Source organism: Dromiciops gliroides, chromosome 4 (genome assembly GCF_019393635.1).
Source record: "Dromiciops gliroides isolate mDroGli1 chromosome 4, mDroGli1.pri, whole genome shotgun sequence".
Classification (NCBI taxonomy): Eukaryota; Metazoa; Chordata; class Mammalia; order Microbiotheria; family Microbiotheriidae; genus Dromiciops; species Dromiciops gliroides.
The window spans coordinates 137,463,720-137,491,637 of NC_057864.1; the positions used below are offsets into that span (position 1 = coordinate 137,463,720).

General features: G+C 36.7%; 1 protein-coding gene across 6 annotated transcripts in view; it reads left to right on the forward strand.

Moving 5' to 3' along the window:
* RGS7 (regulator of G protein signaling 7) overlaps positions 1-27,918 on the forward strand; it is a 667,489-nt gene that overhangs the window by 279,106 nt on the left and 360,465 nt on the right. For all 6 annotated transcript variants that reach the window (XM_044002222.1, XM_044002224.1, XM_044002218.1 and 3 more), the window contains exon 3: positions 20,133-20,229. In XM_044002222.1, the coding sequence (XP_043858157.1) occupies positions 20,133-20,229 (97 nt within the window). The remainder of the gene's footprint in view (positions 1-20,132; positions 20,230-27,918) is intronic.

Genomic DNA, 27,918 nt, shown 5'->3' on the forward strand with positions numbered 1-27,918 from the left:
CCTTTTTTAAAAGAAGGCATTGTGCTGATTACATCATGTACCAGAGCCCTACAGACCCTCCTAAATAGGATCTCTAACCAATCAAAATGAGGTTGTCTTAGTCATCAATACATTTTAAAAAAAGAGAAAATAATATACATTGTTCAAATTATGCTATGTAATTAGATGGATAATCTACAAAGCTTATATTTATCTCTCTAATTACCTATCCAGCTATCCCCATATGTATATATACACACACATATATATTTAGAAAGACACAGAAAATGGACAATTATTGGGCCCTAGAAAGGAACACAAGATGGACAGTGGGCTGTATTACTTTTAGAAAATTACAAAGTTCTTTTTAATGAACTTGAACTTAACCCAAAAACAAAAACCCATATTTTTAATACCATTTTTCTACCAGAAAAGTTACATGGCTGGGATGCATGGAATACTACATTCTCCAAAGAATTAACAATTTTTTTCATTCAAAAAATGATGAAAAGGTTCAAAAGCTACAACATATTTATAAATACAGAATTATTAAGAAAAAACAGAATTTAAAATGTAATAAAAGAAATTGTATAGATAAAAAAGAAGATAGGCTGGTCATGAAGTGAGAGCAAGAGATTATCATTGTATAGCTTATGAGATCCATTGATGTTCTTCTGATATGAAGGATAAGGGAGAAAGGGCTCCCAGCATATTGGGTGGATCTCCTATATTGAACACCTGATTCTTTCTCTTGCCCTTGAATCCTGTTGTTCTTTGCAACATGTTGTTTCCATTGTCAGGTTAATATTACTTTAAATCATATGAGCCCAGGTTACATCTAAAATGATTACAGTTCAGAGAATGCCACTTAAAAACTTCCTGCCAAAAATATCTCACTTTCTTGGGTGGAACCAAGATGGCGGATTAAAGGCAGCAACCCATCTCTACTTTCCCAATAATTTTCTCCAAACTTTGAAATAATGTGTCAACTTGAATTCTGTTGCAGCAGAGCCAACAAAAGGTTGAAATGAGACATTTTTCTTGTCTAATACAACTTAAGAGGTTGGAAGGAGAAGTCTGTGACACTATATTGAGGGCATACCCAAGTTCTCTGTGGTACACTGTGCCAACATCAGCAGTAGACCTTGGATCTGCTTTTGGATCTCTTAGCCCAGAGGTGGTAAGAGTATTGGACAACTAGGCAAAAAGAGATTACAGAGGACACTAAACTGACACTTAGCTCTGGACTGGGTGCTCCTTGGCAATACAATTCTTATAAACAGTCCAGGGTAGAGAGGATTACTTATGGTTCATCAGAAGAGAGCAGGGCTACTGGTTGCAGTTCCAAGGTACAGAGGAAGACTAATGATTGAAGCTTGAGGGGATTAGGGAACCTCCTCACCATTCCAGGACTGAGGTGAATATATTGCTGGTGACTGCAGGAGAATAGAAGCCCTTCCTGTGTAAAGACCAAAGCTCAGACCAGAAGAGTGGTTATAATCACTCCCAGGGTAGCATCACCTAGAATGCACTGAAAACTTACAGACCACAGAACTAGCTCTAAAAATAGAAATACAAAAAAGGCTGAAGCTCTGGATAGTTCCTCCCCACTCCCAGATGAATAGAGTCCAACTTTAACAAAAAGTTCAAAGTCAAGAAATAGACTGGAAAAATTGGCAAACAATAAAAAAGAATCTGACCATAAAAAAACTACAAAGATGGCAGGAAAGCACAAGACACAAACTCAGAAGACAATAATGTGAAAATAGCTACAAGAAAAACCTCAAAGAAAAATTCTCATTGTACACAAACTCAACAAAAATTTCTAAGAGAGTTAAAGAGATTAGTGGTAGAGGAAAAATTGGGAAAATAAATGAGAGTAACCCAATAAAACTATGAAAAGAGAATGAAGTTTGACAAAATAAGCACAAAAATACTGAAGAAAGTAATATCTTAGCAAAGAACAGAATTGGCCAAATGGAAAAAGAGGCACAAATATTCACTGAAGAAAAGAACTCCTTAAAAAATAGAGATGGGGGGGAAGCTAGGTGGTGCAGTGGATAAAGCACTGGCCCTAGATTCCGAAGGACATGAGTACAAATCTGGCCTTAGTCACTTGACACTTACTAGCTGTATGACCCTGGGCAAATCACTTAACCCTTATTGCCCTGTAAAAACATAGAGTAGATCAAATGGACAAAGAAGTACTAAAGCTCACTAAAGAATATATATATATAATTTTTTACTTTATTGTATATTTATTTATTTAGAATTTTTCCCGACTTTACATGTAAAAACAAATTGTAACATCAATTTTTATAACTTTATGTTCCAAATTCTCTTTCTCCCTCCCTACCACCCCAAAACTCAAACAATTCAACATAAGCTATATGTGTACAGTCATGCAAAACATCTACAAAAAAATCTTCAGAAATAAGAACTAACAACAAAATATACTTCCTTCTGTATTGAGATACCATCAGTTCTTTCTCTGTAGATGAATTGCATTTTTTTCATAAGTCCTTCAGAATTGTCTTGGATCACTACACTGATGAAAATAACTAAGTCATTCACAGTAGATCTTCTTATAATATTTCTGTTATTTTGTATACAGTACATTGCACTTTGCTTCAGTTCATGTAAGTTTTTCCAGGTTTTTCTGATAGCATCCTGCTCATCTTTTTTTTTTTTTCAATAGTAAACTACATTTACGGGGCTGCTAGGTGGCACAATGGATATAAAGCACCAGCCCTGGATTCAGAAGGACCTGAGTTCAAATTCGGCCTCAGTTACTTGACACTTACTAGCTGTGTGACCTTGGGCAAGTCACTTAACCCTCATTGCCCAACCAAAACAAACAAACAAAAAACCCAAACAAATAGTAAACTACATTTATATAGTACTTTAAAGATTTCCTTACAAAACACCCATGAGGTTGATTTTGCAACAACAATAAGAGCCAACATCTATATAGTACCTTATACCTGACAAAGAACTTTCTTCACAATAGCCCAGCAAAATAAGTACCATCATCATCATCATCATCATCTTACATTTTTCTTGCTTCTGCTTCAAATTTTTCCCCAGTTACTATTGCTAACTGTGTTTCCCTCCATCCTATTCACTACCCGTGATATTCACTACATTTTCTATCTTCTTTTACTCTATCCCTCCTCAAAGATGTTTTGCTTCCAATTGCCCTTCCCCCAATCTGCCCTCCCTTCCTTCACCCTTCCCCCCTTCATCCCCTTCCCCGTCCGCTTTCCCACAGGGCAAGATACATAAATATACCTACTTGAGTGTGTATGTTATTCACTCTTTGAGACAATTCTGATAAGTGTGAGGCTCATTCACTCTCCCACTCCCCCCCCCAACTTTCCCTCCACTCCATAAGCTTTTTCTTGTTTCTTTCATGTGAGATATTTTACCCCATTTCTCCTCTCCCTTTCCCCTTTTCCCACTCACCCTTTAATTTTATTTTAAAGATGTCACCTGGGTGACACAGTAGACAAAGCATCCACCCTGCACCCAGAAGGCCCCGAGCCCATATCTGGCCTCAGACATGAGACTCTCACCAGTTGCATGACCCTGGGCATACCACCCACCTATGACTGCCCCACACAAAGAAATCATAAATAAAAAATAAATGCTTCACAGATATCATCCCTGCATAATCAATTCCCACCTGTAGCCTCTGTCTAAATTTAGTCCTATCATCTGCCCTAATACTGAGAGAGTTCTTATGAGTATCATCTTCCCATGTAGGAATGTAAACAGTTTAACCTTATAACATCCCTCATGATTTCTTTTTCCTGTTTACCTTTTTATGATTCTCTAGGGTCTTGTATTTGAAAGTCAAATTTTCTATTCAGTTCAGGTCTTTCATCAAAAATACCTGAAAATCCTCTTTTTATTGAAGTCCCATTTTTCCCCTGAAAGATTATAATTAGTTTTGATGGGTAGGTTACTCTTGGTTGTAATCCCAATTCCTTTGCCCTCTGGAATATCATATTCCATGCCCTCCTCTTATTCCTAAGAGAATAGAGTGAGTGGACACCTTACCCTCTGTTCCACTCTTCCACTGCCCACATGAGAATTTGTGAGAGATAGTGGGCTGCTAGGCGGTACAATGGATAAAGCACCAGCCCTGAATTCAGGAGGACCTGAGTTCAAATCTGACCTCAGAAACTTGACACTAGCTGTTTGACCCTGGACAAGTCACTTAACCCTCATTGCCCCATCCCCCCCCAAAAAAAAAAATATATGTGAAAGATAGATCTACCTGCCAAGGAATCAGAAAATATGCTTCAGGGCTCCACCTGTTCACCATCCTCACATGTCTGTCTATCTGTCTGTCTCTAGTTAATGGAGAATATTCTGGGAATATGAGGCTGTTAAATGAGGACATAAAAAAGTGACTGAGACCATAGCTTAGAATAGTAAAAGCTGACAGAATACTATTAAAATCTCTAAAATCATGAATAAAATAGACAAAGAGAACATAATTTCATTCACCAAATTCTGAAAGAATAAGACATGGGGGAAGACAGCTTTTAAAATGTCACTAATCAACTTTAGGTCAAGGCAGAGGAAATACTAATTTCCTATACCAGGTAATAATATGACTCCATCCAAATACTGTACCGAATGTCTGAGCTTGTCATTGTGGGCATTTTCTGTTATGAAGCCATTCATGGCACAACATGTACATATTTTCATTCTGTAGCTCTTTCACTACAGTCCTATTGTGATGCCTCATTTTCACATTGAAATATCATTAAACCAGGGCAGCTAGATGACACTGTGGATAAAACGCCAGCTCCGGGTTCAGGAGTACCTGAGTTCAAATTCGGCCTCAGACACTTGACACTTACTAGCTGTGTGACCTTGGGCAAGTCACTTAACTCCCATTGCCCCACAAAAACAAATAAACAAAAAATACAAAAAAGAAATATCATGTCATTAAACTATTGAAGGCTATGCCAACAGAGCACAAGCCTTGACAGCTCCAACCAATCTAGAAAAGCTGGGTACTGATTTAGCACCAGACTGTTACTTGAACCCTGGAACAGCTTTAGTAAGTTGGGAAATATCTGACAGGGAGGAACTGGATGAAGATATATTTTTGATGAAGACAAAACATTAAGTTATTAATAGTTTGTCATAGAGGGCTTGTGTGATCACAAGCTTCAGTGGAGGGAATATCCATAATAATGAAGATATGGATCATTGCAACAATAATGGTTTCCATTTAAATAGTACTAAAAAGTTCATTAAGCAATTTCTGCATAATAGTCCTATGAGCTAAGTAGTACTATCTCCATTGTACAGATGGAAAAATGAAGGCCCAGAGATAAAAAATTTCTTGCTTATGGTCAAGTAGCTAATAAGTATCAGAGTCAGATTTTAACAGATCTCTTGACTCCAAGGAGTCTGGTGCTACTTCTACTATTACACAACTCTATCTCTGGGATGGCACTGTTATGAAATATACATAAATTGGATAGAAGTTTGGGCATATTAATGAACAGCTGAGATGGAAATAGCTACTAAGAGAAATTGAGAAACAAATCATATGTACCACTATCACTTCTCGTGTTTCTTTTGTTTTCTTTTTCTTTTTGAGGATTCAGTTTAATTGTTTTTCAGTAATGTCCAAATCTTTATGATCCCATTTGGGGGTTTTGAGACAAACAGGGTTAAGTGACTTGTCCAAAGTCATTGAATGAGAAAGTGTCTGGTACTAGACTTGAATTCAGGAAGATGAGTCTTTCCGACTCCAGTCCTGGCACTATATCCAGTGGGTCACCCAGCTTCACATTTTTGAAGATAGGTTTCCCTATCTTATTTGGGCTGGAAGTATAGTGGCCACTTATGGGCTGATTGGTTGGGAAACTTTTTGTTGTTCCATTTTTCCAACCTGGCATGTTTTGCTCCTTCTTAGGCAGTCTTCTAGCCCTCATCTCTTGGGAATAACCACTGTATCACTTCTTTTGCTTCTCCTTGTGTTCAATGACTGTGATTATAAACAACTCTTCTTTGTGTTTCAGTATCTTTAATTAATACACTCTTTAAAACTGCTAATTGATCATTTTACTATGAATTCAGGAGGCCATCCAACTGGCATTTATACATATTGCATACCTATTCTTTTTTCTCATCCATATATTGGCTTTCCATTAAAGAGCTTGGTTTTCTAAATCTGGCTTTTTTTTCCTAAACATTTATTGATCTCAGTTGAAGACATGAATCTATTCCAACTATAATCAAGTTCTTCCTTTTTAAGTTCCAGAAGTTAAGTAGAAGAAGCCTTTATATCATAAAATCTACTCACCTACATTATTCAGAAAATCCATAGGAGAGTCACTTAACTTTGAAATGATATTGTTCCCTTCTCACTGAAGGGAAGTAGATAATGAGAGTACTGATATGTCTCACATAGTTATAATGAGGTGTGACTAATAAAAGAGATTGTAAACAAGTGAGATTATTATTAACTCTGAATTTCTTTTTCTTTTTAAATAATTTAATTTCTCTCATTAAATGTTTCCCGATTACATGTAAATTTTTTAACTCTCATTTAAAAAAAATAGTTCCAAATTCTTTCCCACCTCTTTCTTTCCTTCCTTATTGAGAAGGCAATGTGATATCGATTATACACTTGAAGTCATGCAGAATATATTTCTATGTTAGCCACATGGGAAAAAAAAACCCATAAAATGAAACACAAGGCTGTGGGTAAATTTTTTTAAATGCTTTATTGGGGTCCCAGTATAACCCTATTCTTTATATATTAAAAGTCAGTTTAAAAACTGTCTTTAATCCCACTACCAAAAGAAATTCACTATAATGCAGTCTCATGCAATGGACCTTGATATTAATTTTATGGGGGTAGGTATGGGGATGAGAGGCTACTACAAGTACAACTATTAATGGAAGGAATCTGGAAGATATTTCTAGCTTTATTTACAATGTTACTTGTTGCTTGGTTTTATTTTTAATCAGCTATTCCATGTGAAATCAAATGAGTTTTTCATTCTTTCTCTATCATAAATAGCTAAAAGCAAAATGTAGGAATCACTGATGACATGGACCCATGTGTCTTGAGAAATCAAATAGCTTTTAATTCTGTAATTTCTTAAAAACATGTCAAAGTAATCTTTCAAATGATTTGTCTACATCTTCTGCTTCCATGTCATTTCTCCACCATGTTCTTAATATCTTGAAATATAACTTCCATACCATCACTCTATTGAAAGGGTTTCTTTGAAGATTACCAATAATAATAATAATGATAATAATTTTATTAGTAGTTAATCTTCATATATATTTTAAGCTTTTCAAAACTATACACACAAGTATATATACTCTTTCTGTTCTATGGGCACATATAAATATAATATATGCATATGTTTACATATATATATTCATATATACATATATAATTTCCTCACAAGAAGCCAGTGATATAGGTACTAATTATTACATTGAGGTTGAGAGGTTACATGAATTGCCCAAGATTAAACAGGTCATTTGTTTTTGGGACAAGATTCGAACTTAGGTCTTTCTGACTCCGAGTCCATTTGTCCTGTAAAATCACTATTTATTAAGTACCTACTCCATCCTGGAAATTAGGCATATAAAGACAAAAGGGAAACACAGGCCTTTTTTCTGTTTATCATACTTGGCTGCTATACTTTATTTGATATATTAACTACACTCTTTCTCTTAAAATTCTTCAAATGATATCCTTTTTCTTCCTGGTTCTTTGCTTTCTTCTTTCTCATCTTTTCTTTGTTGGTTTCTCTTCTGCTATCCAGATTCCAATTCTAGATACTCTCATCTTATCTCCCCTCCCTACTCTTCCTTTCTACCCCCTTTTTCTGCAAAGAGCTTCTCTTGTCAAAATTTTGAAGAAGAGGCAAGAGTAATGTAGGATGATGATGATGATTGACTGATCTTGATTGGAGGAAGAGGAGGATTGATTGATGAAGAGGAGGCTTGATTTAGGATGATGATAGGGGTTGATAGATGAGGATTAATTGATGATGATGACAAAACATATGGTACTTACTTTGCTTGGCTATTGTGAAGAATATTCTTGGTCTTGCATAAGGTCCTATATAAATGCTATCTATTACTGTTGTTGCAATAATCAACTTCATGGGTTTATTGTAAGGAAATCTCTGTTTTAAGTATGATATAAATGTAGATTACTGTAAAAGTGATGAGCAGGATGCTATCAGAAAAATCTGGAAAGACCTACATGAGCTGATCCAAAGTGAAATATACTGTATACAAAATAACAGCAAAATCATAAGATGATCTGCTGTGAATGACTTGGTTATTTTCAGCAGCACAATGATCTAAGACAACTCTGAAGGTCTTATGAAAAATGAAATTCATCTACAGAGAGAGAACTGATTGATAGTTTCTGAATAAAGATTAAAGCATGAAAAAAACCAAACCAAACCAAAACAAAAATAATAAGCAGCATCCTAAAAAAAGAGCTTCTCTCTCTTGTCATGACTTCTATGACTATCACTGCACCAAGCCAATAAATGCCAAATCGCATCCCTAATTTATTACTGAGTTCCAGGCCTATTTTTTCAATAGGTATCTTCATATGGATGTTGTCATCACCTTCAATACAACCTAATCAAAATTTGTCATCCTATACTACCACCCTCTGAATTATTTTCCTTGTAGTTTGTGACAATAACATTCTACTATTCTTCCAATTTCACAGCCTAAAAACTTTAGAGGCATCTCTAGCTGACAGTCATTTTTTGGCATGGGAATCCCCTCTAACTAATTCAGATTGCAAATGTCTGTAACTTATAATCTTAGAGCACTGATGGACAGAATCTGAACCTAAGACTTGTGGCTGCAGATACCTTTGAATACCATGCCATAGTACCTCTTTGAATACCATAGTACCTCTCCTTGACAAATCATAACAAAATACATAGTACAACTTTTACTTGTTGATTGTATTTAATAAAGTTTTGTATTTCCTCTTCTAAATTTGGGAAATTGGAAACCAAAATTTATATTTTTCTTACTTTAAATAAAATATTATTGTTATTGATATTATTATTGTTATTAGCATTATTATTATTATTTAAAATCTGGTCCATATTTGAATTTCTGCCACTATGAGCCAGTGTCCCCATATAAAGAAAAAGAAATATTTTCTGTTACCTTTCTATGCCCAAAAATGATTAACATAATCAATGAAAGCATTTTTTGGGGGTAAAAAGTCCAGATTCTGGATCAGTTAGGGGTGTGGTTTTCTTTGTTTGTTGAAATTAGGTTTTACTGGTTTAATCTTAGGCCATAATTCTTTTTTTTTTTTTTGGTGGGGCAATGGGGGTTAAGTGACTTGCCCAGGGTCACACAGCTAGTAAGTGTCAAGTGTCTGAGGCCCGATTTGAACCCAGGTACTCCTGAATCCAGGGTTGGTGCTTTATCCACTGCGCCACCTAGCCACCCCCAGGCCATAATTCTTATTGGACTCTTGCAAAACATGAAACAAATGAATAACAAATGAAAATAGTCATTGTCAGCTAAGCTACTGACAGCCATCACCATTAACACGTAGAAAATTACCTCCATCCAAATTACCTTAATTGAATTCCCATAGCAGAAAATGGCATTGGTTTGCAAATTTTCATCTCATTATTCTTACTTAACATTTATTAGTGGCTCAAATCTTTGCTTTCTCTGCTGCTGCTTTCACTGCTAAATTTGGAAATTCAAATCCTTTTCTTTAGAAATATCTCCTGAAGGAGAAGCAGTATGGGTAGGCTTAAATTATCTAATACCTCTTCACACTTAATAGCCATATGAAATATGAGAAGCACTCTAGTCATCATTTTTCACCAATTTCGTATCTGGCACTTAAATTGAAGCTACAGACACTCATTTGAAAATATGTGTATAAAAAGGAAAGAGCAAATTTAATATGCCCACTTAGTGGCTCATTTATACCTCTAAATGCTAGGGGTTATATTAATAATATGTTACTAGAAATGATTGGAAAACTTCCTTTGAAACCATGATTGACACATTAGACTTCCATCACCACAGAATACAAAATATTTTAACCTTGCTTTTTTCCAAAATGGTTTCAACAGTAACTGGGGTGTGTGCAGAAAAAAACTAGCTTAAGGAAATCAATAATAATAATAACATTATTTAGGAACACAAAAATAGATGCAAATGCCAATGAGCTCTCATAGTTCCTCAGAACATTCAGAAGTTAGAAACATCAGTCATTTTGTTTTCCTCATTATGTAAGAACCTCATGTCTGGCACACTATATGATATAAAACATAACATTTCTCTTCCAAAATAGTATATCTGAATAATATATTCTTTCTTTGTACTTCCCAGTGGAGGTAAGGGACTGCTTAACTTGAGCAATATTAAAAGTATCTAAAAAAGCAGAAAATTGATAGCTATAGTATTTCAAAGAAAGTTTTAGTTATTGTTATTAGGAAAAAGAAGAAGACTGTGTAGCTTTTCAGTTTTCCACATATGTAAGGTTCTCAAAAGCTTTACATTTGTCGGGGGTTTTACATATGTTTTGTACTAGCAAGTAAACAGTGGTTCTGAAACCTTCAGTGAATCTCTAATGTTAAAGAAAAAAATGGGGGCAGCTAGGTGGTGCAGTGGATGGAGCACTGGCCTTGGATTCAGGAGGATCTGAGTTCAAATCCAGCCTCAGACTCTTGATACTTACTAGCTGTGTGACCCTGGGCAAGTCATTTAACCCCCATTGCCCCACCAAAAAAATGAACTTTTCTTAAAAAGCAAGTCTGCAAATTTAACATTAACTCATTCATTTCAACAAAATTTATTGAGCTCAAATTGTGGCTCATGTATGTGTGCATACATGCACACACATGTATAAAGGTATAGTGGCATAGTAGAGAGAGCTCTGAACTTAAAGGGTGGAGAGATCTTGCCTCTTACATTTAGTAACTGTCTTGTCCTCATCAAGTCACAGTCTCTGAGCCCCAATTTCTCCACTTATAAAATGGGAATAATAATATCTGTAGCACCTCCGTTATAAGGTTGTTGTGAGGATCAAATGAAATAAATGATGTAGATTCTTTGATAACTTTAAAGAACTATAGAAATGATAGCAGTTGATTGTGGTGATGATTCTTGCTGTCATGAGTTTGCCATTTAGTAGAGAAGATATGTGCACCCATATAACTATAATAATGGAAGGTAGACTATGAGAGTGCATTAGAAGATGTACACATGAAGTTCAAAAGAAGGAAATGCAACTGGAAAGAAAGGTTGGGGTCAAATTGAGGAGGGGTGTGAATATCAGGCTGAGGAATTCGGACTTTATTCCATAAGTAACAAGGAGCCATTAGTACAAAGTTCCAAGGCAATCCATTATTGACAGTAGTTTGATATCCCTAAGCTACTACAGCTTCCCATTTAATATCATCTTTATCTAAACTGTAGTTGACAAAGAAAGGCAGTATGTTCTGGTACAACTGGTAGCTCAATAGATAAGCTTTTCTGTTTCTCCATTTCTTATCAGTGAATCAACTCAATATATCACTGCATTCATAATATAAATTAAAATAAAATACATATGCTTCGGCAGAACTGCATTTACATTTGGTTCTTTTTCACTATTCCCTGAGGATTACAACATATTGATCCCATGCAGTTTTGATCCATGACAATGCTAGAAAAGCATACCTTGAAATGTTCAGACCCAAGTATATTAGGGGACATTTTGCCTATACCCTCTCTCTTAGATAGATAGATAGATAGATAGATAGATAGATAGATAGATAGATAGATAGATAGATAGATAGATAGACATGACTGACACATTAGATTTCCATCACCACAGAAAAGAAAATATTTTAACCTTAATTTTTTCCCAAATGGTTTCAACATTAACTGGGGTATATGCAGAAGAAACTAGATTAAGGAAATCAATAATAATAACATTATTCAGGAACAGAAAACTAGATGCAAATGCCAATGAGCTCTCACCTTATTCTAATTTGTACCTTGCTCAAAAGAACCATGCCATTTAAATTCCTAGTTACAAACATAAGACCTTGCTTTGCAGCAAATTAGGCAAAGGAGATCTTAGCACCATTTTGCACAGAACACCTATTTGATATTCTCATTTATTCCAAGTGAAATTATTAGATTTAGTGACTTATTATTTTTGCAAAGAGTATTTACTTATATAGCACTCCTGGGGAGGGGTTGGACTTTAAAAAATTTTTAATCATAAAAATTTTTTTTATTATTTTCTAGTTACATGTAGAGATAGTTTTCAACATTTGTTTTTATAAGATTTCTAGTTCCAAATTTTTCTCCCTCTCTCCCCTCAATTTCCTCCCTTCTCCTCCCCAAGGCAGAAAGCAATCTGATATAGGTTATGTATGTACAATCACATTAAACATATTTCTTCATTCATCATGCTATGAAAGAAGAATCAGAACAAAAGGGAAAAAACCTCAAAAAAGTAAAACAAAAGAAGTAGAAATAATATGGTTCAATCTGCATCTACATTCCATAGATTTTTTTTTCTGGATTTGGAGAGCATTTTCCATCATGAGTCCTTTGGAACGATCTTGGACCATTGTATTGCTGAGAACAGTCAAGTCTATCACAGTTGATCAACACACAATGTTGTTGATATTGTGTACAATGTTCTCCTGGTCCTGTTCATCTCACTCAGCATCAGTTCATGTTAGTCCTTCCAAGTTTCTCTGAAATTTGCCTGCTCATTGTATATTACAGCACAATAGTATTCCATTACATTCATATAACACAACTTGTTCAGCCATTCCCCAATTGATGACCATCCCCTCAATTTCTAATTCCTTGTCACCACAAAAAGAGCAGCTATAAACATTTTTGTACATGTGGGTCCTTTTCAGGGGGTGGATTTTAAAAAGCATTTTTATAAAGTGATATGATCAAAGCAGAACCATATCATCTCATTCTAGGACTGAAAATATATGCTGCCTCGTATACCCTTCCACCACACTCTTCCTCCCAGGTAATGCTTTGTTTTCTCACAGTAATAATCATGGATTATACTGGAATCCCTTTTCCATGCCTTCCTACCTTTCTAAATTCTACCTCCTTCAAGACCCAGCTTAAATTCACTTTTTGTATGAAGACTTGCAGGATGGTGTTAGTGTGTAGCTCCATGGTAATTGGAGGAAACTAAGTAGTTCAGTGGATAGGACCTTCAAGCCTTGCCACACGCTCCACTACTGCATCCTAAGGACCACTAGGTCTTTCCATCTACCCTGCATCTGTTTCCTTCAATTAGAATGTGAACTTATTGAAAGCAGGGAACGTCTGGCTTTTTATTTGTATTCTCAACACAGCATAGTGCTTGAAAATAGAAAGTGGTTGATAACTGCTTCCCCATTCCAGTAGCTTGTGCTACATGCCAACCCACCTCTTTTTCTATTCAGGTATTTCTTAGCTGATATCCCTTACCCAACTTCTTGAATTTGTTATCTTTAAAATAGGCCATACCCTCCTTACACCTCTCACTCATCTGCCCATTTCTCCCATACACAAATAGTACAGAATAATACACACAGTAAATGCTTAAGAGGGATGCAAGCAAAGTGCTCTATGGGTTCCCAGGGAGAAAGTGGTTCAAGGGTCAGTGAAAGAGGTTTTCACTGCTGTTTAAGCTGGCTTGATCTAAGTCAATAAGCAGATAATGAAAGAGAACTAAGAGGCTAACATTGAAGCAAAGCAGCTTATGTTTCGGCTGAAAACCGAGTCTGGAAAACGAAGGGCAGCCTGACCAAACTGAAGGCAAAGGATCATGGGTTCTGCTCTTATGGGAAATGTCTTTGTTAAACAGAAAGAGCCATGTTTTCTCCTGTTAATTAAACTGTCAGATTCTTTGCTCTCCTAAGCCAGCAAAACTCCTCACACAAAATCCATTCCCATTCAGTAGGTGTGTCGAGATAAGAACATGATGACTATGTGGTACAAAAAGGTTATAATCATAATTAGTATCAGGAGGAAAGGAAGAATTGGTTACAGAATCTAAGAGGCAGATATAAAGTACAAAAATCAGGGGCAAGTTATACTCAAGAAGGATTGTCAGCAACTAGAATGAAGATATAAGGAGAAGACAAGAAAAGACCTTATTCCTTCAGAGAGGGACTAAGGAAATTATGACAGGAAGGCAGGAGTTAGAGGAACAATTCAGAAGCACCATAAGCCTAAAGATAAGGGCTTAGTCGAGATGTCTTTGACCTAAAGATAACTGTCTGTGTATGACGTGTACATCTTGTAATTTTATTAACAAAAAATCTACTTAAAATATTAACCAAAAATAATCTATAAATTTGGGAACTGAAATCTGTTATGTATTATATCAGTTACGTGTTAGCTCTGAGATTCCCTCTGGCAAATCCTTAGTGCCTGATGAGGAATCCCAGAGATATTACCCAGCTACATAGCTTGCTGATGAACTTGTATTGCAGTTTCATCATGATATTCACCCTAAGGTGTTTTTAATCCTAATTTCAGTGTGGGCATTAAACTATACATTAGATGCCCTGGAGAGGAGAAAATACAGACACCACAATCACTTCCCTGTCTACTGTCGCAGAAGATTAACACATTAGCAAAGCACACATTTGCATAAAGGAAAAACAACACACACACACACACACAACAACAACAACAATAACAACAACCACAACACGTCATTTTCTCAGAAAACCATAGCCACTTTCATTCCTAGAGTCTTAGTTGTGTCCAAATGCTGCTTGTAGCTTGAAATGTTCCCAAATGACAGGATTTAATAGTAAGGCTTTATTTACACACAGGTACACACACACACACACACACACACACACACACACACACACTAATTGTGCTCTCCTTTCTTTAAGTATCTTAGCTGAATCCCACCTCCATAGCTTGGGAATTTCTATGCAGTCACTACCAAAGCAATGCCCTGCCCCTATTTCTTTGCTAGTTTTGATAGCTTGTCCTACTTACTATGCTAACATTTAAAAGGTCTGCAAAAATGAAGGGGAGACTGTTAAAGGTAAATATGTAGTTAAGAAAAACTAGAACTGAATAGGCCTTTACTCCATTCTCTTATAAAAAGGTGAGTCTTTTCTTCACTAAGGTCGGGTACCCCTCTATAGGTGCCTTTGTGTTCATGCTCCACCATCTTTTTCACCAAATCCCTCACACTGTCATTCCCATTTTGTCTCTAATTTTCAAACTCTCCTTCCTCCTGATTCCTTCCTTGCTGCCCACAAATTCTCTTATGTTTCTCATCCTTAACAACAAAACTGAACCAAACTAAAAAACCCTCACTAGATCCTGACATCCCCCAAAATCCAGAACACTGATCAATAGACATTTACCAAATGTCAATGATATGCCAAGTTGTCCTAGGAACTAGAGATAAAAGGTAAAATGAAAGTCTCTCACTCATGCTTGCACTCTGTCTCTCTCTGTCTCTCTCCCTCTCTCCCTCCCTCTTTTCCCCACCCCTGAGCTAAATCTTGAAGGAAATAAGGGATTCTGAGAATATCACTTTATCTCTCTTCTCTTTCTCAGGCAAACTCTTATTAAATAAATAATAAGACCTGCCTCTTCTCATTGCCTACACTGCCTCTCCTCCTACTCTTTTCTAAACTTTCTGCAATTTGACTTTCAACCTCATCACCCAGTTTCAACTCTTCACATTTAGCAGTGACCTCTTAATTGCCAGATCTAATGGCCTTCTCTCTCTCCTTATCCTTCTGGACTTCTCTTATGTGTCTAACATTGATCACCTTCTCCTATATATTCATCTCTCTCTAGGTTTTCAGACAATTGCTTTTTCCAGTGTTTCCTCTTACCTCCCTGACTGCTCTTTCTTAGTTTCTTTTGCTGGATAATTCTCCATATTATTCCCATTAACGATGGATGTACCCTAAAACTTTCTCCTTGGTTTTCCTTTCTTTTATGCTCTGTTGGTGAATTTTTCAGTTTCTATGGGTTCAATTTTCTTTTTACGAATGATTATTAAAACTTTAGAGCGTAGTAGTAGATAGAGTGCTGGGCCTGGAGTCAGGAAGACATCTTCCTGAGTTCAAATCTAGCTCTAGACAACTATTAGCTGTGGGACCCTGGGCAAGTCACTTAACTTTTTTTGCATCAGTTTCCTCATCTATCAAATGAGCTGGAGAAGGAAATGACAAATCACTCCAGTATCTTTTCCAAGAAAATCCCAAATGGGTTACAAAGAGTCGTAGATAACTGAAAAACAACTGAACAACACTAAAACTTTATATCCACCCCCAGTCTCTTTCCTGAGCTCCAGTCCTGGTATCCACATTTGCCAATGAGACATCTTGTGGTTTATGTCCCGGAGATGGCTTGAACCCCATGTATCTGAAACAGAATTATCCTTCCTCATTTGAACTTTCCTATTTATAGAAGGCACCACCTTCCTCCAGTTGCTCATTTTTCTCATCTTACTTTCATCCTTGACTCATCACTGTAATTCACCCCACAAAATAAAATCATTTAGTAAGTACCTACTATGTGCCACATACTTTGCTGAACACTCTACAAATATTATCTCATTTGATCCTCATAATAACTCTTGGAGTTATTATGTTGTCATCCTGAATTTACAGATTAGGAAACTGAGACATACAGAAGCTAAGTGACTTCCCAAGGTCACACATCTAATAGATATCTGAGGCAGGATTTCAAATAAGTCCTCTTGACTCCAGGTGTAACGATTGGAATAATGCCACCTGCTGGAGACTTACTGCAGAAAAGCTATCTGTAAAGGCTAAAATTCTAGCTATATTGTCTAAAATTTCTAATGAGTGGTCACCAATAAATTATAAACTTTAGCAAGAGTTAGACTTTTAAGCATTTATTAAGGATAATAAGAATTTGGTAAAGAGAGAGAGAAAGGCTTACCTTAATCTATCTATTAAAGGGAGAGCACATTTCTAGTTCCATTCTCCACTGGAGTCCTCAGGAAAGAGAGAGCAAGTCAGAGCACCAGTCTCCCCCTTCTTCCTCCCACAAGCAAATGTCACTTCCTGATACCAAAGAAAAGACGCATGGTCTTGCCCTCAGAGACCTTCACCTCATGGTGGAACTTTTCTACCGTAAGTCTCCAGCAGATGGCATCATTCCAATCATTACACAGGCCCATCACTCTATCCACTGTGCTATCTAGCCACTTCATATCTAATTACTTGATGAGTCTTATTGTCTATATCTCTCTTTTATACCTACCATTTTTTCTTTATCTACACTGTCTACCATTGTTGTCTCTTACCTGGTATATTGAAACAAATCCCTAATTTATGTCTCTTCACTCCAATCAATCCACAAAGATGCCAAAGTGCTTTTCCAGAAGTATAGGTATTTCTCTGTCACTCCTCTAGTCAGTAAAATTCAGTGTTTGTTGTTCAATTGCTTCAGTCATGTCCAACTCTTCATGACCCCATTTGGTTTTTTCTTGGAAAAGATACTATAGTAGTTTGCTATTTCCTTCTTTAACTCATTTTATAGATAAGGAAACTGAGGCAAACAAGGTAAAGTGACTTGCCTAGGCTCACAAATCTCATAAGTGCCTGAGGCCAGATATGAATTCGTAGAGATGCGTCTTCCTGACTCTAGGCCCTGTACCCTATCCACTGCCCCACCTAGCTCCCTGTGACTACTCTCTCTTAATTCTAGGACCAAATACAAACTTGTATGACATTTAAAGTTCTTCATAGACTACCCCCATTAGCCCTCAGAATTTTGGTGCTATATATCACTCACATGTACTTGGTACTCCAGACAGACCAGCCTTCTTGCTATTTACACTACATTCCATACCTTTATGGCTGTCCCCCATGACTAGTAAGCATTTTTTCCATCATCTTTACATCTTTGAATCCCTTCTTGCCTTCAAGATTTGACTTACTTTAAGTCCAAGTTTTTACATGAAGTTTTTCCTGGGCTCTTCAGGTATTAGTGCCTTCCCCTCAAGGTTGTCTTTTTATCTGCTCTCTATATTTTGTTCATGCCTAGATACATGCATGTGGTCTCCTTCGTTCGAATGTAAGTGCCCTGAGGGCAAGGGCTGTTTCCCTTTCATGATGCCTAGCTCAATTCTTGGCATATAGTAATTGCTTAATAAATTCTTGATTTATTGTTTGATTGGCAGAGAAGATTTCTCAATGTTTATCCATTGATAAATGAATGAGGAGAGAGACTGTTTCTGGCAATGATTCCATCATGCCAGGGGCAAGAGAGCATGAAATAATACTAATTCATTTGTCCAAAAAGGTATGATGAAGCTGGAAGATTTTCTCAGGCTTGGCCATAATCCACGTGAAATATCCTTTAAGCCAAGCCAATTTATTTTGCTTCAGCTCTTGGCAACTCAATTCAACAAATATTTATTGAGTGCTTACTATATATAAGGCCCTATATTATGCATTGAGGGAAATAGAAAGAATAAAATAGACATAACCCCTGTAATTCAAAACATTTAAGACATTTTCCCCATATATCTGGACACCAGGAAAAGTACACCTGAATACTTTAATTATCTGTGATTTCAGCAGTGTTTATATTCCCTCTAATGGTACAAATTGCTATCTTTCAATGACTGAATAGAAGGTCATCAGGTATTACCGTGGCTAAAAAACATAGTATTGTTGCATCCTCTGAATCCCTTGCCAAGTAGAAAAATTGTGATTCCCACCCTTGTAGTGGCATTATTGCCATATAGCAGGGAGAGTACAATGTGCCTGAGTTAGCAAAAATTCTCTCAATCTGCAATATTCCTGAAATGAAAATTTTTTCTGTTATATAGGTGAGGATGCCATTGACCTGTCCTTAGTAGAGAAAGTCATTTGACTTATTTTTATAATACTGGTATGAGGTTGCACCAAGCCATCTACAGGCTCACATCTTCTGCTCTGTAGGTCCTATATTCAGGATAGTTTGCCAGGGTGGTGGGAATGATGATGCTATTGGCCCTGAAGTTTGAGATGGTACATGCAGGATGACTTAACATGTGATAGGAACACCAGTATCTGCTTGCCTAAGAATTGCTTTAAGGAGTCCAATTGGATCATCTTCATGTCAATCACATTTGCCTTGTCATGGATTTGTAAATGTTATATAGTCTGTTAATTGGTCCATCTTTAAATGTGACAGTGTTATATACTCTATGGACATATAGCAAAATGATCATGGAGGTGGACAAAGGGAAGGAAGGTTGTTGTCCAGTTCTGGGCTCCCAGGAAGCTTTAGATATTAGACTTTATTCCAAATACTCTCTTGGAATCCCACTATAGGAAGAGTAAATCCAAGCAGATGCCTTTTAAACTTCTGTTTTCTTTTGCTTTGGGCTCAGTAGTGGTAACATTAATGGAGTGTGAATTTCACTTCAACAATGGTACATGATGACTTCAAAAATAAACACACTCTTATCTCAGCAGTTGTAACTCCAGAAAGAGCAACAGAGGGAGGTGAGATCCAAAGTACAAAGCCCTTATTAGTAGTGCAGTGGGCCGTGAAATAGGCCTTTTTCCTGACTCTTTCTCCATCTTTTCCTAATCAAGCTGAAAACGTTAACATGAAAAAGTCAAGAGTAATCATGACATAAAACAGTTCTTAGTCTGGAAAAACTGGTGCAGTGAGTGTTTGTTTGGGTTTTTGTTTGTTTGATTGGGGTTTTTGTTTGTTTGATTGGGGTTTTTGTTTGTTTTGCTTTGTAGGAGAGAGGGAGGCAGAGGAGCTAGTGATTATTATAGTGGACTTGGAATTCATAAGGTTTGGGTTCAAATCCTATATTGGCCAGACAACTATCCTGCAACCTTGTGCAAGACATTTAATTTATCTTTGACTTATCTTCCCCAACTATTAAATAACTATACTTATACTTGTGATATCTACTTCACAGAATAGTTGTGGTGAAGGTCAAATGTAACAATATATACAAAGTGATGTGTGAATCGTAAAATGTTAAAAAAATGAGTTATCCATATCAATTTATTATATATGTTTACATGTATTTACATATTTAACCAATAAATGGTCCTGCTGTTTAAAAGTGACTAATTTCTTTTTTTGTTTGTTTCTAGATGGAAGATGTCATAGCACGCATGCAAGATGAAAAAAATGGAATTCCTATTAGGACTGTCAAAAGCTTTCTTTCCAAGATACCCAGTGTATTCTCTGGTAAGACTTTATCACTTTTGGTCTACTTTTCTATGCCTTTCTTCAGCATCAGTTATGATACTTCTCAGCTTTTGTTCCAGCTTTTTATTGCTTAAATTCTCCCTCTAAATAAATGATCATGTACACTCAGTCTAATTTTATGGAATACCAAAGTATGAGAAACTTTTTTTGATCCTTGAGAATATAGAAGGCATAGGGCTAATTGATGTCCTAAGATCATAACCTGAGAAAAATCACATGAATGAAGGGGCCTAGATGTTACATTAGATGACCTTCTTACAAAGGAAAAATCTTGTCCTACAACTGTCAGGGAGAGGAATTGATTATGAGAAGCTAATTCAGGCCAAGGATCAGACTGGATGAGTGAACTATACTTTTCTTCAAATGCCAGGAAAGTCAGATTATAAGTTCCTTGAAAGCAGGGCTTGTTTTTATTTAATTAAATTCCATTATTTATTTATTTATTTGTTCATTTATTTGCCTTCCTTTGGCACAGTGTTTGGCAAAGATTAGGCACTTAATAAATGTTAGTTGGTTGGTTGGTTGATTAGATTTTGAAGAAGGAACAGAGTAGTGCAAGGTGTTTGCCAAGTTTGAAAAGCAAATCCTATTTTGGTTCAGGAAGAAATAGGAAAAAGAGGTTAGATTCAAAATACATTGGAAATGTGATAGAGTGACTTAAGTTGCATCAGGAAGATCTAGGTTAAGATCCTGCCTCTGAAATTTACTATCTATATATGCCATCATGGTCAAGTTATACCCTTTTTGAGCCTTAATTTCTTATTCATCTGTGAAATGTGTTTGATAATAATAGCTGCCTCTCCAGGTCATTGCAAAGTCCAAATTAGATAATGTATACAAATCACCACCCAAAATTTAAAATATATCTATAAATACTAATTGTTATTGGCATTGGCCTGAAATAGGATGGAAAGTTTTAAATGCAGCTCTGTCAGAGATGAAATTAAGATTGTCAATGATGAAGCTATCATTTTGAAAGTCATTAACATAGAAGTGATTCTTGAAGCCATGAGAATATGCAAATGCTCTCAGGGACAGGATATAAATGAAACTTAGAGAAGAATTGAGTCTTAGTGAATCTCCACAGTTGGTAGACAGAAAGAAGGTCAATCAGTGAAGGAAACTGAGGAGAAACATTAGACAGGTCAATCAGGAGAGCAAAGCTCCATAGAAATTAAGAGAAGAGAAAGAATTTAAAAGGAGTTAGTAAACATCACAGTCAAGTATGTCAGAAAAGTTAAGGAAAATTAGAAATAAGAGTCACTGCTTGTTAATTTTCAGTATCAGCTTTTACATTTTTGGAAATTGACAAGCACTAGAAATCATGGCTGATTTATTATTTTGCTGATTGTCTAGACTTATGAAAGTGATGGAGACAATGATAATAGTGCAGATTAAATTGAAAAGGGTCCCATGCTTACTTTTCGCCCCCTGGAGAGTTGATTGTTAATAGTATACCCCTAAGTATAAACTATGTGGTCAAAAAGCTTGGCAATTAAAAGGAAAGCAATTAAGAGGAAGCAAGAAGATTGAGTGAAGGGTTATCATCCTCTTCATCCTCCTCTTCCTCACTATCATTAGCAGTAGCAGTAATGATTTAGACAAGAAAAATGTATTTGTGTTTCAAGAAAAGAAAAGGTCAATGGAAAAACATGCTATGGTGGAAAAGAGGTGTTTGAAAACAAATAACTTGGGTACAAGTCTTGGCTTTACAACTTTCTAATTATGAGACCTTGGGCAAGTCACTTAGCTTCTCTATCTTCAGTTTCCTCATCTGTAAAATGAGAGCATTGGTCTAAATGGTCTCTAAGCTACTTCCAACCTTAAATCTGTGAATCTGCATTGCTAAAGATCGTGTAGAAGAATGGAATAAGTGCAGAAGTAATGTTCTGCAGGAATAAAGCTTCCTCTGCAATTAAAAGAAAGGATGAAAGAATTAGCACATAAAGTGATGTGTTAAGGTAGAGATAAGGGTATATATGGGATCCCTCATCAGGTTCACTGATCTTATGATAGGAAACAAGATCATCTGTTGAGGGTGTGGCCAGGGTGAATGGTACTGGGAGCTAAAGGAGAAAGAAGGTCTGGAAGGGCCATTATGTGGAATTTGTTAAAGAACTAAAACAAAAGATAAATCAAAAGACTCCCAGGCAGCAATAAAACACCAGTTTAAATTGGGAAACATGAATTGAGAGTGATGCTGGGTCGAATGGTTCTATTACTGTTGAAGGCATCACCATACTTTCAATCACTCAGTTTTCAAAACCTCAATGGCATCCTATACTCATTATCTCTCACCCTGCTTGGGTGATTGTTAAAGAACATTAAATTATTAATATTTATTATGTCTGGATAGAAAAATAAGAAAACAACATAGTCTCTGCTTTTGAGGAAATTTCAACATTCTAATAGAAGAAATCAAATCATAAAAGGAGGCTAGAAACTGAAGGTGGGTAGGAGGTAGTCTATGTGAAAGTGGAGCAAGCTGGAGGGCAAGACAGAAGGGGAGAGTCACCACAGGCTTGACCTCATGATATGAAAATTGTAGTCATTGAATTGATCTCAATGTAGAGTCACTCCCAGAGGTTCTGGAAGCCAGTGTGGATGTGGAACATGTTTGAAGGTGGTCTAGAAGTGAGGAACATGTAAGCTTCCTCAGGGCAGGAGCTATTTTTATTTATTGACTGGCTCATAGCAAATGCTTAATTCATTTTTGTTGATAGATTGAAGAGAAGTAGCCAAAAAAATCTTGTGGTGATCAAATGACTGTTATCTATAATCTAAGGACATGTTGGTTTCATTCCTAGAAGAGAAGGTGCATAAGCATGAGGAGCAACTCTCCCTCCATTTTATCAGGAAGCTTGAAATATTCCTTGAAAAAATGGAAGAAGGGATTTAAGTTTAAAAATGAAGAGTAAAAGTGGCTTTAAAGAAGCAATAGGGGGGGTGGCTAGGTGGCGCAGTGGGTAGAGCACCGCCCTGGAGTCAGGAGTGGAACTCAGGTGAGTTCAAATCCGGCCTCAGACACTTAACACTTACTAGCAGTATGACCCTGGGCAAGTCACTTAACCCCAATTGCCTCACTAAAAAAGAAAATAAATAAAACAAAATTTAAAAAATAAGCAATAGGAAATTCTAGTGTAGACCTAGGAGGTCATATCTGGGAATGTAGGAGAAGAATGTGACAAAGAGAAAGAAGGGAAAAACTATTGAACATATGAAGTTTTCCCACATAAATACGTACCAAATCTGGCCTGGATGAGCCATCACATCCTGGAGAAAGAGATGTGACAACATACCAGATCCAAGCTCTATGCATGACTGTGCTTTTCTTTTTGAAGGGAGAGCTAATTGAGGAGGAAACAACTACTTGAGCTCTAGGGAATCATGGGTCCCATCCATGGTGTTATTGTCAGAGGAGAGATTATCCAGTAATGATGAAGGAAGGAAGAAGAGTTTATTGTTTATGGTCAGTGGGGTATTGAAGCATTTCTTTGTTAATTTGACATTGACATTAGTAAGATTTACTGTCCTTCTAAGGTATAGTACCCAGGATATGATTGAGAAGTTCCCAAGACTTCAATATGAGTGACTTCATGTATTTTTTGGCATGGGGAATAAGTGATATTTCCAGAGGGAATTTAGAAAACATTGTCAAAGAATATAAATTCTTGAATAAGAAAATAAAGACCTTTAGTGTACAGGGGTTGATCTCTTCAACCGCTATTCATTGAATCAAGGGAGAGAGGAGAGAGACAGAGACAGAGAGAGAGACAGACAGAGACAAACAGAGAGACAGAGAGGAAGGATTATCTTTACATGGAAATATATTCTTATACAGATGTATGTATGCAGTATATATGAAGATATTACATAAACAAGGTTTCTTAACTTGGGGTCTCTGACTTTTTTAAAGGTGTTGATTACTGTAATTGGTTTCCCTTATCATTCTGTCTATATTTTATGAATTTAAAAACATTATTTTTGAAAAGAGAGTCCATAGGCTTCACCAGACTGCAAAGAGGTCCAACATCAAGAGGAGTTTACAAACCCTTAACATGAAGGGCAGTCAGTCAATCAATATAATTTATTAAGCTCCTACTATATGGTAGGTACTTTTCTAAGGTGAAAAATAATCCTTGTTTTTAAGGTATTCAGTCTAATGGGGAGATGAAATGCAAAAAAAAATACAACTATGTACAAACCAGCTATATAGAGAATAAATTTGAAATAATTAAGAGAGATTGGGAAAGGCTTGTAGAAGATGGGATTTTAGATGGATATTGAAGGAATTCAGAAAAGCCAGGAGAAGGGTGAGCATTCCAAGCATGGGAGACCTCAAGTGAAAATGACTACAATGTGAAGAAAAAGTGTCATGTGTGAGGAAGAACAAAGAAATCAGTGTCACTGGGTTACAGAGTACTTGGGAGAAGTAAGGTGTGAGAAGACTGGAAGGTATGGCAGGCAGAGGGATGGTTATGAAGGGCTTTGAATGCCATATGAAAGATTTTATATTTGATCCTGGAGGTGAAAAGAAACCATTAGAGTTGATTGAGTAGGGGAGTCATATGCACTATAAGAAGATCACCTTTAAAGCTGAGTAGATGATGGACTGGAGTGGGGTTAGACTTGTGTCAGGCAGACCAACCAACCAGCTCTTTCAGTAGCCCATGGATGAGTTAATGAGAGCCTTCACCAGCATGGTGGCAGTGTCAGTGGAGAGGACATATGTAAGATATATTGTGAAAGTTAATGATAGGCCATGGCAACAGATTGGATATTGTAGATGAGATTGAAGAGTTGTGGATGAGACTTAGGTTGTGAGTCTAGGTGACTGGAAGGATGGTGGTGTCCTCAATAGGGCTCCTGGGAAAAGGGGAAGCTACTGGGGGAAAAGAAGCTTTCAATTTTGAACATGTTGAATATAATAAGATGTCTGAAGGACATCCAGTTGAGATGTTCAGTGGGCATAGAGATGTGTATCTGGAGGGTCAGTAGACATGGGTAGACTGTATATGTAGCTTTAAGAATAATTAGCACAAAGGTGACAATTGAATTAATGAGAACTGAGAGGTTATTAGGTTAAATAAGTTAGATAGAGAGGAGAAGAGGAACCAGGAGAGAGCTGTATGGGACACCCAAGGTTTGCATACATGACCTTAATAAAGATCAGTGAAGGAGACCAAGCATTGGTTACTTAGCCAAGAAGAGAATCCTAAGAGAGTAGCATCACAAAAACCTAGAGAAAAGAAAGTATTAATGAAAAGAGTATGATCAACAGTGTCAAAGGCTTCAAAGAAATGAAGACCAATGAGATTGAGAAAGGACAATTTGATTTGGAAATTAAGAGATTGTTATTAACTTTGGAGAGAGGAGTTTCAGTTTAATGATGAGGCTGGAACCCAGACCATAGAGAGAGTGAGAGTAAAGGAAGTGGAGGTACCTATTTTAGATAGTCTTCTCAAGCAGTTTAGCCAAAAAAAGGAGAAAAATATGGGGTGACAGTCAGGCTGGAAGACTGATGATGGCCAAAGTTATACTTAGAAGATTGATTAGAAATTAAGGAACAGAACCAGAAGAAAGGCATCCTTTCGAAAAGGGAAGAGAGAGTATCCCAGTATGTGGGATTTGGCAGTATCAAAATTTATAGAGAAATAATGGAAAAATGGCAATAAAAAGAACCTCAGGGATTTTGACAGTTACGAAATCATGAAATTTTTAAGACCATAGTTTCAATTGTGGTGATCAAGAATATATACCAGATGGGGAGTGTTTTGCAGTTGTGTGACAAAATGGAAGCTCATATATAGATGTGTCTTTCTAGGAGCTGTACAGTGAAAGGCTGAAAAAGACACAGGATTATAGCTTGAGGTGATGACAGGACTGAGCTATGGGTTTTTAGGGAGAGGAGAGATCAAGGCAAAAACAAAGGAGCTAATAGATAGAAACAGAATGAAGATGAGAAAAAGAATGAGCAGAGCACAAAGCCCCTAGAAGTGATAAGTATTAAAGGAATTTAAGAAGCAGCTAAAGAGGTTAGGTTTTGGCAAGAAGAGCTACATCTTTATCTGAGGCTAGAGAAAAGAAGTGTGAAGACACAGAGGGATTTAGAGATATGCAGTACAGAAGAAAAGGGAGCTTCCCAAGTATTTTCCATTCAGTCATTCAGCAAGCATTTGTTAAGCATTATGTACCAGAAGGCTGCTAGGTGGCTCAATGGATAAAGCTGGGCCTGGAGTCAAGAAAACCTGAATTCAAATCTGGCCTCAGACAGTTACTGGCTATGTGACCCTGGGGAAGTTATTTATACTCTGTTTTGCCTTAATCCACTTGGGAAGGAAATGGCATACCACTCCAGTTACTTTGCTGAGAAAATCCCATGGAGAGTATTGGTGGGCTATGGTCCATGGGGTCTGGAAGAGTTGGACACAACTGAATGGACAAGAGTTAATGGACCAGGAACTATAGCAAATGTTGGGGATATAAAGAAAGGGCAAAGGTAGTCCCTGTTCTCAAGGAACTCATCATAAAAACAATTGTGAATAATAAAGATATATACAGAATAAATCTCAGAGAGAAAGGCTTCTTATAGTAGATGGGGGTTTAGTTTGGACTTGAAGGAAGCCAAGGATGACAGGAGTCAGAACTGAAGAGTATCCCCAGTAGGGGGACACCAGTGAAATTGAAAATTGTGTCCCCAAATTCAATCTGAGACTGTTTCCAAGGGCAGTGAATCTGAGTGGGCTGAGGGGCAGAACTGGGAATTGTTTTGAGATATATCAGCTGTGTAAAGAACACTTTGATCTGTTCAATAATACCTTTATGATAAAATCTATTTATTCTCAGAAGATATATTAACTATACGCCCCTTCCTTCTTTTCATTTGATATGATACAGCTGCTGTCAGCTTTGATACCTTAATGTAAGGTCTTCTACCCTGTGTATTGTTTCCTTCTTTAGTGAGCAGAAAGATGTTGAAAACAAGGCATCTGCAACAGGTGTTGTTAGATTGAAGGGTGTGAATGTCTATGTGCACACATACACGTATGTGTGTAAATGTAAGCGTAATGAAAGTCTTTTCTAATGAAACAAAGAAAATGAAATAGCCTTTTTATTTAAAAAGTGATATGAAATCTAACTGTGAATTGATTTTTCTTCCTTATCATATTTAATATGCAAGTCTGACACTAACAGAGCAAAGCCTAGAGGCAGCATCAGGTTATCTCATAAATAATGCTTTGACCTTTGACCTTTAGTATCAGAAATAAGTATCTACAAGTAGAGTTGGTCATAGCTCTGCCTAGCACACCTCAGGGAGTTGATCAGGACAGATGAATAAATCTCAAACAAGAAGAGAGAAAGCCTTATTTCTTAATATGTAAATGAAAGATGAACTTCACAGATAAGCTCATAGAAATGATCTCACAATTTTTATGCAGTTATAGCCAAAAACTGGAGGGGAAAGTAAGTGTTAATAGGAGAATATTTGGCTGATACACCTAGGGTTCCTCCCTGAATGAGTTTAAGAAACCATCACCCTGGGTTCTAACTAAGGGAGTGCCAGTTAGCTCCTACTGGCCCCTGATTATTAAAATTTCAGTGCATTTACACCTTGGAAATTCGCAAATGCAACAAATCAAGTCTTGTTTTTTTGTTTTGTTTTTTTTG